The 16,044-nt window shown below is 36.2% G+C and overlaps 1 protein-coding gene across 1 annotated transcript in view; it reads left to right on the forward strand.

Annotated features, from left to right (window-relative positions):
• Positions 1-16,044, forward strand: part of OCA2 (OCA2 melanosomal transmembrane protein) — a 182,074-nt gene that overhangs the window by 121,642 nt on the left and 44,388 nt on the right. Inside the window, exon 21 of the mRNA XM_085321451.1 lies at positions 4,640-4,733. Coding sequence (XP_085177577.1) covers positions 4,640-4,733 — 94 coding nt within the window. The remainder of the gene's footprint in view (positions 1-4,639; positions 4,734-16,044) is intronic.

The following is a 16,044-nucleotide window of genomic DNA, read 5'->3' on the forward strand; positions in this document are numbered from 1 at the left end:
AGTCTTGAACAAGAGGTTGTGACAGCAAGGTGTGAAAAAGCTACCTGTTTCRTCGCACTTCTGCTTATCAATAATGCAGTTTGTGTACCAAAATAGAAGTGAATGCAAAATACTCAAGGCCCTCCTTGCAAGGTGTCACTTTTGCAAAGAGGAGCCCTCTCTGCAAAATAGAATTGAGATGTGTAGCCATCACCACAGCTCTCTTTTGGCAAAAGAGGCTGCATACTACAATATTTTTGCTGTAAAAAATCATGACTCTCTTCTAGAAAATGTAGCTTAGTGGTAGTCAGTATATAGAATACCCATCTAAAATCTTTGCATTTTCTCTTTGTCAAAACCTTTATTTAAAGTTAAAATTGACCTTCCTTTGTTTTTAGTCATTTCTTCTTGTTTACATTTTCAGGATGTTATAGCCTTGAGAGTTTYGAGCAGAAATACACTGTTTTGTAAAATCATGTTTCTTGAATCTGAATTGATTTCTAATATTATTAATTGTCAAAAGATGCTATTTTCTAGGGTAACTGGGTAATTTACAACAGTATAAAACTCCAGACCATTTTTAAAAGCTTTTGAAACTGATACAACATTACAATCAATACGAAAGATGAAAATATATACTTTTTTCTATTTCTTTTTGTAACATCCTATATCCTTTCACAGTTTGTGGTATAAACACTTTCTTCATAACGGTTGCTTTTTATTAGGACATTTATATAGACAAATGTGCCAGTATCTATTGAGTTTTGTGTTGTTCCTTGTCTGTCAGCTTAGATCCTATGTTTATAATTCAACACCATTTAAAAAATCAAGATTAATGATTAGCACCTTTCTGTATCAAGTCTTTGAGGATGCTCTTCTTTTCTGGGTACAATCATTATTTTCTATATTTGTTTTTTTCTGCTTTAGTACCAGGAGGCAGATAGTCTTATCTGGGTGAGGGGTATTTGGCTTTGCTCTGCATCACATATTTTATCTAAATCCTGTCAATCAAGCAGCAATGTGGGCTGGTTCAAGAGAATATTGAACTTTCCAGCAAAACCAGCAGGTTTTCTAGAAATTAATCAGGCAGAGATTTCTCCTCAGTGAGATCATTAAAATTAAGGATATAAGAAATGAATGCTCTTTTCAAGATAAAATATTATTATTCTCTTGTAATATTGATAAGGGTGCTGTTTACATGTCTGAAAAAAGGAATAATGAAGGAAGCATAAGGTTTCATAAGTTTTAACTCTTGCTTTTTGTCTCTGTAAAGGGCAGTACTTAGTAAAACTATGAAAAAGGCTGTGTTCCAAATAAGTTAAATCAATATGGCAAAAACATTTGTACAATATGTACTGCAGCCAAATATATCCCAGTTTGGAAAGTATCTGAGCTTGGTTTGCTTTCARTGCTGCTGTAAATGGTTTGAATCAGAAAGAGTTGTAGAACCGATTTACTTTTCCAAAAGCATTGAAGCCTACAGTGGCTACCTGTAGTTTCCTTCTAATCCTTTTATATTTCACCTTTCTGTTTTTAACACTCAAGTGAATTATGGCAGTGTATGAAACAGATCTGAGGTATTGATAGTGCAAAAGTGCTGCCTAATATATAATTGCATAAATGAATGTGACAAAGAACCTTAAAGGTCATTTCAGGGAAAACAGAGAGGCAGGTTCAATTGATTTAACTTAATATTTTCATCTTTCATCTAGTTATTCAAAACTGAAACTGGAGGTGCAACATTCCTTGTTAGAAATATCTCTCCTTTTCAAAGGATACATAAATGCTAAATCTAACTTCAAGCATGTGACAGAGTCTACAGGACTTCCACCCTCATTTATGATTTATAGCAGTTATTCTTTGGTAGTGATGAGTTCCTTTAAATAGTGGAAAACTCCAAATTATGTGATACAATAATGAAAGGCAAATATATATTTCTAAGAAATTTTTCAGTGTTCGTCTTGCCTCAGAAACAGCCATTTATGGGAGCAGAGATTACTGATCTATCCCTGCAGTCTCTCAATGCACCCAGGAAGATGACATCGCTGATGATAATTTTTAAATAGATGACTAATTATTATGAAGGATTTTAAAAAGATTTCACAGTATTTCTAAGTGGAAGAAAATTAATGTTATATCAAGGAGATAATGATAAAACTGGTGAGGTCGAGTGAGTATTTGGGCTTCCAAAATACTTTGTAGGGTTTAAAAATTGAGAAATGTGAATCAAAACACATTATAGAATTGCACTTTCTATTGAAACATGGTAATGTATCTTTGTTTTTAAAAGAAGGTAGCATGTGTTGAAACCTTTAGTTAGTGATTTTCTTTCAGGAGGTTTCTTTGGCTTTGATCAACAGGGATTATGGGCCACTGATAGCTCGTGGAGCTAAGCTCCTTCAGTAAACATAAATGCAAATTTTCTGATGGGAGTACTGTGCATATCTGGCTACAAATACCTAGCAAGCAGTTAGATGATTGACACTTCTGCCTAGGATCTGTGCTCTACCTCTGCTTCCCRTGTCCTTCGTACTGCAGTAATTATGGAGACCCCCTGGAGGTCTGTGGAGCTCTGCTTTCCACATGGTTCTCACCAAGGGGGTATGAAAATGCCATTATTTGCTCCACACTTGGGATTTGGCTGGCAGCAGCTTTAGGATTGACTCTCAACAGCAAGAAAATAGGATTAATATTTTAATGCCTTCTACTCACCCATCCTCTCTGTGTTCGTTGGCAGAGCATTGACACAAGAAGGAGTATAATTTAAAAAGTGCTGCTAGACTGCCGAGTTGAGGAAGGTGTACTGCAGTGAGAGGATTACTGTAGTACATCAGGATACCTGCAAATAATTCTGAAGAGCTAAATAGTTGGTTTTGTTCCTCTGGGAAAAATTACATATTAAGAAAATACCTTGCTTAGAGATTTATTCTAGGATTTCAGTAATTATGTCTAAATTTATTTGTTTTTAAGTTGAAACAAGACATTGTTTTAAAATAAATACAACTGCAGTTTGAATTGCATATCATGCTCTGGCAGTGATGGTCTGAGAGAAACGAAGTCTGCGGGGAGAAATAAAATCTTTCATGACAGTGTTTCATGGCAAAAGCCAGACAAGATGTTAGGCATGCTGACTCTTCTTTGGGTCTTAAACAGAAGCGGAGATCTTCAAGCAATGTACAATTCAGAGATAATTGTTTAGACATTAACTTAACTATGTTAATCAATGAGAGGATTTAAGAGGGATGATTAGCAGCAAAGCCAGGAGGGAATGAGAAAGGAAGCATTGTAATTTTTTGTAAAGCCTATATATTACTCCAWACCAAAAGAACACACACAATTAATAAAGGTGAGTATCACTCAGCTATCCAAGTGAGAACGTATTTCAGGAAGCAGCTGCTCCATCTCTGAGATCATAACCTTTGAGGGACACCTGTGAAGTACATTCAAATGACAAATTGGTGGATTAAAAGTCATAATTCTATTCACTGCTAAACATCTCAAACTCAAAAAAGCATTGCTTTCAAGACATATCACAGCAATTTCCACACTTCCCTTCCTGTTTGAGCCTTCATTATTCCAGGTTTCTTATTTGTTCTCTCTGTCCTTTGGTATCACAGACCTCTGTGAACCTGAACAGCAGGTTAGGAACATTATAACCTCTCCTATAACCTTGCTAACATCCCTCTCTGTTCTATAGGTACTATTTTACCCTTTCTTTCAAACYAAGTGGTTACACAGTTAGGCTGAACTCAAAACAGTTGTTCCCAAACTGCTTTTAGTTGGGAAGATTGCTTCTGATTTAGAGCTGATGCTAGCTACTTGAAAGCCTGCCTGCTGTATTTTTGTGTTCTATACAAWTTGGTCTAATGAAGTCCATTATGTCTCCCTACAAACTTCATTTGATTTTTTTCAGGGTTTTGTTTTATTTGGCTAAAATGATTTAATGAAATTCATAAAAACTTGTAAATATTTCCCAGTGGACCAAATCTACATCTCTTGGCAAAGTCACTTCTTGTCACTAAGTCACTTCTTGACTTAGAAGTAAAATAACTCAACTCTGCTTATGAGCTTAGAAGCCTGCAGCATTTATCTTCTCTGCCCGTTTTTCCCTGAAGAACTAGACACTTGATTCTAATAGGAATTCAGATTTTTTTTTTTTTTTAGATAATGACACGTGATATACAGCCATCTTGATTGTGAAGGTCTGATCATCTCACACACTTAAAAGTTTTGTTTCCAGTAAGAGGAGGGGATAAGTTTTTGTCCTTTAGGCTGCAAGAAATGGAGGAGAATTGGCCCGTAGTCCCTGAGAGTTCCCAGTTGAGTTAGAAGAACCTGATAGGAGGCACGTGTAGCCTTAAGGGATGCTCAGTTTCATTAGCAATCTGCCTGGCCCAGATAAAATGAGTATAGATATGACCCAGCTCAGCCTAACATTATGAATACCTTCTCTTTGGCTTGTGGGATTAGTACAGTCAGTGGGGAAAAGTGAACACAGAACAAGAATATGATGCATAGATTCTTATAAAAAGAAGAAATGAGTTCCTCTTTGCCCTAGCTGATATTTTCAGTTGTTTATTTGAATAAATACTATTTGTATTCTGCTGATGAATGGCTTATGTCTTCTGTGTCACTTTCTCTTTTTGTTTTTAAATCACAGATTTCTGTGCTTCTCAACCTGAGTAAAGATCCTGATGTTAACCTGCCTATGAAACCATTAATCTTTTCATTGGCCATGGGTGCCTGCCTTGGAGGTAAGAGATTACATGAGAAAGCAAGCATAAGGTAATGGCTTTGAAATTATGACATTTTTAAACTAGCACAATAGGCTCCATGCTTTTRTTATGCAAATCAGAGAGAGGGCCTGATCCAGCTCCTCTTGACTTCAAAGGCCTTCAGGATCAGGATCCTAGCCACTGTCTGCTGCATACACTATAACAGGATTTTTGCAGTCAGTGTTTGAAGACCTCATCTGCATAAAGTAGAAAGGCACAAAGAAACGGTCCAAATGGTAAATGGTGCTTATAGGGTTCTGATCTTTTGTGAAAGAAAACACAAAGATACATTTAGCTTTCAGAACAGAGACCCATCAATGCTTATTGAAAAGGACATGTAGAAAATGTATAATACCTGAGATCTGAAGGCTTGATTCAAAGTCTACTGAAGTCACTGGGAGGTTTTCTCACAGAAATGGTTGGAGAATCGATTTGCTCACCTATTTAGCACTCCTATTCTAAGAGATATCTCAATGAAGTCTTTGGGAAATGTACCTCAGATAATGAAAKCCAATATCCAAGTACTCATCTTGGTGTTAACTGGGATTTCTTGTGTTCTCTGTGCGTCAGCACAAAACATATAGATGGAGTCATTACTCTATTTTTTTTTAAAGTAAAATGTATTGTTTTCCTGGGTTTCCTATATTTATTATAACAACAAAATAGAATGGCCATCCAGTAGTTTTAGAATTAATACRTATACTTGATTACTGTGTTTTATATTTTGCAAATGGCTTATGAAGATGCTACAGCAAAATATTTCCAAATAGCAAGTGTTGTAAGTGCAATTAAAATGTGTAAGAGTTAAATGAGGAATGGCATAAGTATTAATATTGACTACTGAGCATTTTAGTATTATTTACATTGTACAGGAATGTTTTGATCCATAAATATTCAGATATTAATTTAAATGAAATTAGAGTGGATTTTRGTGTTTTACAGTGAATCCCCCCACTCTCCACCTAACATTCTAAAAACAATTTTTGTGTAATGCACGTCTATTTTTTATGTAGCTAAGTGATGCCTGGTACAAGTGACCTTAATACCTAACAAGGATCATAATGATGTAATTCACAGTTTCAATTTTAAGAATGTGTAGCAAAGGCAGGGTAATTTATACCAAACAATCATTATTTATTTTCAGATTGTTTTTTTGTACTCGTTATTCATGGTTATACTGTGACTTTAATCTACAGATCTATTCCTCTTTAAAATGAATGGTTTGGATAAAGAGTATTTCTTTGTATAGAACTTTGCCATAAAAGTATAATTTATCTCCAGAATTTGCTAATCACCTAAGACACTCAAAATGCGTTAAATTTTTAGGTATTTTCAAAAAAGAAAGCACTAGGAATTTAAAGTTGGCCAGATTATACTGACATATTCTGAGTGGGAGGCACTCTACCAGCCTTGGAACCTTGACAAATGTCAGCTGATATTCCTAAAGTATCATTTATCTTTTTACCAAAATTCATTTAATTTGATTTGTTGAAGGGTTGCTGGGATGTTAACAAAGAGACTTCAGTGTGTGCAAAGTATGAGAGAACAATAAAAATATAAATAGTACTTTGGAAATTATTTGAACTAAAGGCACTAGAGTAACAGAAAGTGCTCAGGTTTTCCATATAAATACTCTGATAAAAAGTTAGAGCATTATCATCATTAGAGAAAACTCAGCCTCTCTGAACAGTGCTGTATTAGGGTAAAGCTGAGGGTGTGCTGAGTGCTATTACAACTCATTGGATAGTTAGCCTGAAAATTGAGGTACATGTTTCTGACTTTCCCATGTTAGAACTAAAAAATAATGAACAGGTTATCGTTAGATCAGTGCCTGGAATATAAAAATGGAAAGYGTGGAAAAGCTTTGTTTTAAAAGACCTTACAGCCAAAAAATAAAATAAAATAAAATAATAATAAGTAGCAGACTTTTTCTGAAGAAAGTGGCTGGCCTTTAAAAATTATTTTCAAAGGAAAGTCCTATCAGTGCTGAAATGGTGCAAAGGAATCCACAAGGTAGGCTAGTAGAGTGTAAGAGTTAGATGACAATTTCTATCAATATTCTCTGGTGTTTTAGCCAAAATATTGGGTCTTATCACTGCTCATGCAATCAAAGAAACTTGGAAAACAAGTTACTTTACAGGAGACAGAGATGTATACAGAGATTAATTAATGCTTTCTAACTATAGATTTCAAAGTTAGTTGTTTACCAGATAATGCAATTTTAGTTCTGGTAAGTTGATAATGTTTCTGGGGTTCACAGTAAGTACTACTCAATGCTTACATATCCATGAATAAGATTCACCTTTTGTACCTTGGAAAATATGCTGAAATTTTTAGTTCTGAGAAATTTCCAGTGGATACCATTGCTTCATTCTACCGTCAGAAAGTGCACGGCCAGCTGCTGGGTTGAAAGATGGCAGGATAAGAAAAGACTGTAATTTTCTTTTATTGCTTTAGCTGTTGTTATGGAAATGAAGGAAAGACTGGATCAATCTTAAGCAAGATGGAGAGACTTTTGCCACATTGTTGTCATCTTCAGCTGCGCCTCCTGGAGGAGAGAGTTGCTGCTACTTAATTTTTCTATTTCATGGCATTAAGCTCAGACATAAAGAATAACTGAGAGCAATGTATTTGCCCCTTGCTCTGGAAAATGTCTCTGGAAAGTGAAAAGAGATAGAAAATCTTGTAATCTAATCAAAGAACCCAGTGTCAGTGATGGCCATGGGCAGTTCTTGGCAAGATGGTCACATTTTTGAAGTCTTTGGGTCTGCCTCAAAGTTTACTAGTTCTATTCTGACTGAAGTTTTCTTGACCAGTTCAGAAATCTTGTGCATTTAAAAATGAGCATAGTAACCTGTCAGSGAATCTAGTTCTGGTAATCTGGGCTTATATTTTTCCCAGCTATCTTTATTAAGAGCTTATTTTAGGTTCCAAGTTAGAAGCCTGGCTGCTCCAGGCTCCCTGCTYGGTGATGGGAAGACAGGAGATGGATGCGTACTCATCCACTGAAAATGCCAGACTCTCTCCACAGAGTATATGRGAACTCCTAAACTACATAATTCAGGTAGCAGAGAGGAGTGCCCMAAAACAGGTCAGATGAAGCTGGACCTTGAGGTCTTTCAGTTTGTCAGCTCTTCTGAATATTGAATGACCCATTAGCTCATGTCTGTCTGGGTATGAATTGTCAAGCTGACTAAATAATAGCTGTCAGGAAAGTATTGCTCACAGGGTTTTTAATGTGCTGTCATTATTTCAGTTATCTTTTGATCATGAAGTGAAACAAAACAGGAAGTTCAATGGAAATTAAAGGAAACAAACAAGGAATAACTTCACCTGTTTTCTGTGGTGTTCTGGCGATGTGCATCCATATGTCTCCTGCAGGAAAGGACATTGAGTAAAACTTCATTCATTAGCACTTCCTATTCTAGAATAAGGTGAAATGTTGGTATCTCTTGGGAYTGAGTTGGATATACAACTCCCAGTGGGGTCTGGGGAATGCTGCCCTGAAATATTTGGAGGATAACTGAAAACTTCTAGCTCCAGCAACTTCAGAATGTGAGGAGCTATAATCACACTGCTTCTMTTTGCTCATAAGTTTTAAAATAATATGAAATGCAGATTCAACTGGATTAGAGTAAGAGCACAGTTGGCAATGTATCTATTAATTCAGAGTGTTCAATTGTGTAGAACTAGATTCTTTACTGAGCTGAAGAGGCTAGAGCTGAGATATTATTTGAAGACTTTTTGTGCTTTTTACATGTGGCATCTGAAGAGCTGGCATTTACTTGTCTTTTTATTTCTCTCCTTTTTTATAATTTATAAAAAGCATGTTTGCAAAGAAAACGCCTTTGTTAAAAAGTGACTGAATTTGAAAGTTGTGTACCTTCTCCACTCTAAATTGCTAGTGTAAACAGACACAAAACCTATTTTGTTGCTCCAGTGGCTACTGCTGTGGTGTGAGGGGATATTTTCTTCTGTTTATGGTATTGCGCTACTTTTCCTATCTGTATATTTTTCTAGAGGGCAACACCTGAAAGTTGTCACTGTCACAATTCTACAGAAAGAGGCCATCCCTACGATGCATATGCCTGCGGTACTCGGGCATGCAAGCTCTGCTGTAGGCTCTGATTTGAGAAGGAAGGTAGGAGGAAGGTGCTGCAGGCAGTTTTCTTCTAACCTGACAGGGTCAAAACCAGATGTGACTAATAATAGATTTTATCCAGATTACAGCTATTAAAAGAGTGAAACCTATAGTGTAGTTAGACAGTTGGATTTCTCTCAGTGGTCCAGTGCTATAGCTATTCTGTCTCTTGGCACCTTCCTTACTTCCCTGATGCATATGGGATCTTGCACAGAGGGGAATTACTGATTTATTATTCCTGCTGGTTCTTCTCAATAAAATCCTGAAGTAGCTGTAAGGCTTCAGGATACAGTGAAGTTAGAAACCTAAAAACCTTGTTAAATTGTTAAACCAACCTGCYTCTTTATAATATGAGGGAAGAGTGATAGCCTTCAATAAAACATACTAAAATATATAATTATAAATTAATATTAGGAAAACAGTGCAACTGTAGATCATTTGGAGTTCTTTTGTCATTAGCTCACATCTTTCAATTTGAATGATTCAAAAAATTTTATTAACTTAAGGACTGAATGTATGAGGTGAAAACATAGCTGTTGTGTAAGAGGAGCATGATTCAGCTTTGTTTTCTGTCTTAGCTATTGTATACAATGTGTAATTGAAATGTGTAATCTGTTGAGAGAATGTACTTACTTGAGCTTGAATCTAACCAGAACACTGATATCAAAAGCTCATATTGTTTCTTAAGGCCATCAGAATCTTTTAATGACGAGAAATCCTGGGGCTGAGATTTATGTCTTGTGGATGAGAAAGCTCTGTTTCAGATGTTTTTTGCCTATGAATATACATCAATTCATAATGCAAATCAAAGGATGGAATTAAAGGGATTGAGAGTGATTTGAGATCTTCCAAGAGAAAAAGGACATTGCTGTTCTTGACTTTTAAAAGCAGGTAAAACAAAAAACGAAATTTAGGAAATGTCTCACAACTTTGCTTTAAAGATGTGACTACATATTTGACAATATCATGCTTCTGAACTGTAGAGATAAAACTAAAAGAAAAACATAGCATGTATTTTGTACTTGTACTAATATCTGTTCTAATATAATTTCTGGATATGCTTTGCACTGCTTTTACCATGATGGAAATTAGTAGCTTAGATTGTAAACTATGTTTGCTGCCCAGTAAATGACAATACTATTCAGTTTTTCTTAATCACAGAATGGTTGAGGTTGGAAGGGACCTCTGGAGATCATCTAGTCCAACCCCCCTGCTCAAGCAAGGTCACCTAGAGCATGGTGGACAGGGTTGCATCCAGGCGGGTTTCGAATATCTCCAGAGAAGGAGACTTCACAACTTCTCTGGGCAACCTGGTCCAGTGCTCTGTCACTCTCACAGGGAAGAAATTCCCCCTCATGTTCAGGCARAACTTCCTGTGCTTCAGTTTGTGCCCATTGCCTCTTGAATGAAGGACTCATTCCAGATAGTAACAGAATTACTTTTTGTTGTAGCATTAAGAACCACATCATCAGATATAAACAGGAGTCTTTTCTCTGTGTTGACATTCAGGTRTCCAAACTGTCCTGTTGTTGATTTCTGGAACAGCCAGAATCTATAACCAACCAAAAAGATTAAAGTGTTATTTTGCTTAGCTTTTTCATGACATACAGACTCTGGGACATAACCTTTCACATATCTTCAATATGAAATTCTGCTTAAAACTCAACAGTACTGTGAAGTCCTTGATGTGAGAGCTAGGCTCATTACCTGAGTCCCTGCAGCTAAAGGAGATTCTCTAATCTTTAAGATTACTGAAGATAATCCTCTGTGGCACRAAAGATAAAGAGAAGAAAGCTGTGAATGTAAAATGATTCCAGCTAAGCTCAAAGTATGTACGTTTGATGGACACACCATTGTCTGTGTTAAGGAAATATCAAAGGCCTGCTTGGTTTTAGGACACTGAGTTAATATGGTGACAAAAAAACATACTGAATATAGTCCATTTTTCKAAGCAAGGCCATTTTTCTAAGCTTGAAGAGTTATCTTGAAAAGTATATATGTCTCTTTCTCTCTMTATATATGCATATTTTTAAGGATAAGATATGCAGTATGTGGGATAAAGCATGCTATTTCATGTCTTCTGTAATGATGAGGATTTACAGTTTAGATGGTAAATTTCAGTTGTAAAAATGGAAAGGAAGTGAAGCTATGTGTAATATACAGAGTTCTATTCTACTTTGATTTTGAAAAAGTTTTTACACCAAACCTCAACCTTATTTGATTTTAGTGTTTGCATTACAGATGAATTTGAGAGGTTTACATTACTGGTTTTCCATTTCTTGCATGAAATAATTGCACGCTGCACAGTTTCACAAAATAGAGATAGAATAATGACCAGCAATGACAGCAGTGGTGACTTTGGAGACTCTTAGAAATCATATGTGGATTTTTGTTTAACTTTGTTTACTTACTTTGTGCATTTATTTATCATAAATCCCAGAAGGTTCTTCATAGAAGCTGTGGCCACTTCTACTTTCAGAATAACACAGAATTTTAAAACTCATTATGTTGTACTGGTGAGTCACTGCAATAAGAAAATATGGAATGATCTGCACAGCTGTCAGCAAAGAAGGTATATTCACTTAGAAGGCAGCGCTTGGACTATCAGACAGAATGAAGAGAAGGAAACTATAGCAGGCTTTGAAACTTGAAGTGCGGAAAATCATACTGGTCTATCTACTTTCCTCCCTCTGCAGAAACCTTTTAGATAGWAGCCCCTTTTCTGGAAAATGAATGGCATATTTCTCCTTGCAGCAGTGTTGAATGGTAGAGCAGAGAGGAGGAAAAAGAATTTCAGGCGGCAATATAATTGACTCATATTGATCACTGTATTAGGAGGACAAAGAGGGTTTTCTTCCTTGTCTACCCCTGCCTGACACCAACAGCTATGTTGTAGTCATGCTCTGGACATATATTGCTACATACGTGTAGCACAGTTGCAGTTAGCACATCTAAACCAAAGACGGGCATGAGCAGAATTTATGACACAATTTTTAACAAGACACTTGAACATAACAGCTAGGCTGTAATTGAAAGCCAAGATGAGTTAAGTCAGAATCTGACTTTAAAGCAGTTGATATTCTAAAATAACTGCATGGAAGGACACTCTTATTTTTTGAGTAATACCTTGTTCTGCTCAGCATCCAGGGTGTCTATCCATGGAATAATTTTGCAATATATACTCCTTAGTAGTGTCATGTGTRGAAAAGCTGTGAAACTGAGCTGACATATTTTTAGCTTCTGAATCCAAAAATGTAGAGAAAAAATGCATAAACTGGGTGTTGTGTGCAGCATTAAGGGCTTTAAATAGGACCTACCTGAATGTGTGTTTCAGGGGGATGAGGAAATGGAGCATCAGAGCACGCTGTTGGCACCATTCCTGTCCATAATAGCTTGCTTTATTCCTGTACTAGGTAAGCTGGTTCTGCAGAGAGAGATGACTTTAGTGATCATCTCAGGTTTTATGTCTTTTTTTTACATATATCTAGATTTGAAAGAAACTTATGGATTTCTTTATGTCATTAAAATAATGTGCAGGATGTTCAGCAATCATCTGCCTTATTTATTTCACACTTCTGGTAGTAAATTGGCAAGTTTAAATTTCACCTTTTTCTTTCAAAGCAAAAAGAAARCAATGAATATTCTATAGTGTAATACTAGCAGTACCTGCTAGTAGTGATAAAAAAAAATTGTGAAATTCATCTAATTCATGGTCTTGGACTTAATACAGTTCAATGAACTTTTTGGATAAGTAAACTCCAAATTTTGATTCATCTTCAGTTTTTCCTATGAACTCCATGTGTAGGTATTTGTGCAGAAACATCCTAGCCAAAGTGTTTCCAAAGGGATAAAATTAAAAAATGTTTGGATTGTATGACTGAAATCTTTTACAGAACTAATACTTCTGTGCTGTAATCTGTAACACTGTTYGATGAATTAACACAGGCATTTTTCCCTTAAATGAATATGAATTATGGCTCCTTGTTATTTTAAGGACTGTTAATGATCTAATTGGCCTTGATTCCACAGCTCTGTATTGACCACAAAGTTTAATTATCCAGTTCATGTTAATTTTACACATAAAATTGTTAAAAATAGTGAAGAGTGGTACACATTTAGCAGATGTGCATCAACTGCTTTGTTTAATGAGGCCAATATGAATTAGTTTTATGTGAAAGAGAAAATTTCTGAAAGCTATGAGGATGTCTCCTGTAAGGCTAATCAAACCCACAGTTGTTCAGTATTCATTTCTGTAGCCAGGTTTGTTACATTTGCCCAGGTGGTACTGTAAGTAGAGAAATAGAATACATTATGGAGAGGAAACCACACACAAAAGTCTACCTATATTTAACTATATAAAGTGTATTGGGRAGTACACAGAATTTCGTTTGTTTGTTTGTTTGTTTTTTTGAAAGTAAATCTGAAGCCAGGACTTGGCTTCCTTAAAATAAATTTTGCTTAGAGGCTATAATGGGATGCTTTTATTATAGTAAAATRCAGGGCTGAGAAACTTCACCCTAAGTTATTCGTCATTCTGTAACAAACTCCTGCTTCAGAGTGAGATGGGCTGTTTGGGACAAGGAGTGCAGATACTTGCACCTGTGTAAAACTGTGCCCTGCACAGACATTTGTCTAAGGTGAGGGCAAATCTGTTTTCACAGCTTGTGTTAAGGGGTGTTTTTGTCTTTTACTGCTGTTACAGGATAGTGACTTTCAGTTTCACCACTGAAAATAGTTGGATTAGAGAAAAATAATAAACGCTTTTCCTTACCAGCGCAGTTATTAAAGAACCGCCTTTACTCTGTAGCTGAAATAAAAATAAAGCATAGTCTTTTGCTTCTGCATTAGCTAGCCGGAGCTACAGGGAAGACAAAATGCAGAAAGAGTATCAGCCAAATACAGATATAGCTGTTATCCACTTGATGGTGTCAGATCATGTGGAGGGAAAGTGATGTGTAAATACTCAGAACAAAGTAAGTCTTTTCCAGAAGCAATCTACTTTTAAGTTTGCTGTTGTAGCATGTACTATCTCCTTTATATTTTGAGAACGCTATGGTTTATGAAGGCTGCTCATGCTACACAACATAACTTTGATAATCCCTTCCCTTTGATTTCTCTCTGCTTTAAGTAATATACACTAATTCTGCCAGTCACTTTGAGGGCAAATCTCAAGGCAAACATATTAAGAATGTAGCAAACCCAAGGGTGGGAACTAAGARTACTTAGAAATTACAGATAAGCTGCTGCCAGATAAAAATCAACAGCTGAGGATGAGGTAAAAAGTGAGGGGAAATACGTTATTGATGTAAACTCTCTCCCTTTTCTTGCAGTGTTTTCCCCCTCCCCATCTCCTAGCCCTTTTCCTTATTAACTTAAACCCATTCTCCCTGCATTGATTTCAGTGCATGGCAGATTATAGTTTGCCTGGGTTAACTTAATTTGCTGAGGAAGAGGCTGGTTGAACCTAAGGGAGGTGYATTGCATGTGGTATGTGCTCTACTGGGTTCAAAATTGACAGTCTTGGACAAACTGATGTAGCAGAGGGTAATAACTGAATAGTGGATTGTGAGGGAAGCAGAAGACACTGAGTAGCTACAAGCAGTAGCAGAAGGCTGGAAAAAGCAGGGCTRGTGGATGCTACGTGTCTCAGACTAGGTTTACACAACCTTCTTAACATCATCCTAATTATACCTTTAAGGCAACTGGAGGGAAAAAGGCACATTTAAATATTTGGCTTGTGTTTCTGGRTCTTTCTTGATAGACTTATTCTTGGCCAAAACTGTTGAATACTTTCCCATATTTGGAGTTCATTGCACATTCCCTAAAAATATTCAAAGTAGCTTGCCTTGAGACAAATGAGAAAGGTACTTTATGCCACCTTTCCCAAACAGAAATGATAGAAGACCTTCTACTGTGCTTCTATAATGATCATGCAAAGCTAGGGCAGGTCCACAGAAAAAGAAACATTACCAGTAAAGATTCCTCTGTAGTTTCTCTCTCTGTAGCCTAAATAGCTACGGTAGCATGTACGGGTTTTCTATGATCATACTTCAAAGTGAGAYTTTTTTTTGCATAAAAAGATGTTTCTTGGTTTCATGCTTATGAATTATTGCACATTATTTGCATTGTAGTGCCTGCAGTATCCCAAGAATAGAAGGTAGAGTAGGATAAAATRTATGGTCCTTACCTCAAATGTATCCCAAACTATTGATATTAGGAATACAACATTTAATTCATTGTAAAGAATCTAGTTTCTTGAAAATCATATATCTTGTGATGATAAAGGATGATTTACAATAGGAGTCATCAAACCGGATAGATGGCTATTGCAACGGTATTTTTGATACAGCTTGCTGGTGTTATTGCTTTTGAGCATACAAACAAATTAGAGCCTCTGAAGCTCTTAAGCTTCGTTGTTCTTAAGAGTAACATATAGAGATTGCGTGAAGTCCTGGAAAATGCTTTTTCTACATCTAGATCAACTTGAATGAATTTGATGTGCATATAGCTTTTCATGTGCATTAATCCAGTCTTGAATTTTCTATTATTCAGACATCGCAAAGTTGTTATTTCACTACAAAGTTAAATGTCTACATAAAGACAGATCTTTCTGGGAGAAGAAYCAAAAGTTTGATTCTACTGTTAATTTCAGTTTAATTCTTTAAAGCCTGCTAAGCCTGTAGCTAATTAAGCTGCACACACACTCAGAATAAGAAATAAGAAATGCTGCTGCTTTCAGATAACATTTAAGGCAGTGATTTCTCCTCATATGAAAYCTACTCAGGGAAATCAATTCACTGTTGAGGCAGAAACTCTTTCCATAATGTTTCATTACATGCAGGCATTACTAGAGCATGTGTACAGTACAGAGGAACGCTTGCTGTTTGGAGATCTCGACTGTATCTAGTCACAGCTGTGAGATAAGTGCAGTTTCAAACCTGTTTCTTTAATCTGAAGCCAGAGCTATGTTTCTTGTCTATAGTAATATTATTCTGACAATAAAGTGTGATTGCGCTACATGTAAAGCAGAAACCTTCTATGAAACCTTTGGAGACCATAGACTAGTGATTAGTTTTGGAATTGAAAATTCTGTAAGTATTCCTGCCTGACTCCCTCCGTAACATAAACTGTATTCTTTGTCTCCGTTTT

This window comes from Rhea americana, unplaced genomic scaffold, assembly GCF_003343005.1.
Source record: "Rhea americana isolate MKP2758 unplaced genomic scaffold, rheAme1 scaffold_7, whole genome shotgun sequence".
Classification (NCBI taxonomy): domain Eukaryota; kingdom Metazoa; phylum Chordata; class Aves; order Rheiformes; family Rheidae; genus Rhea; species Rhea americana.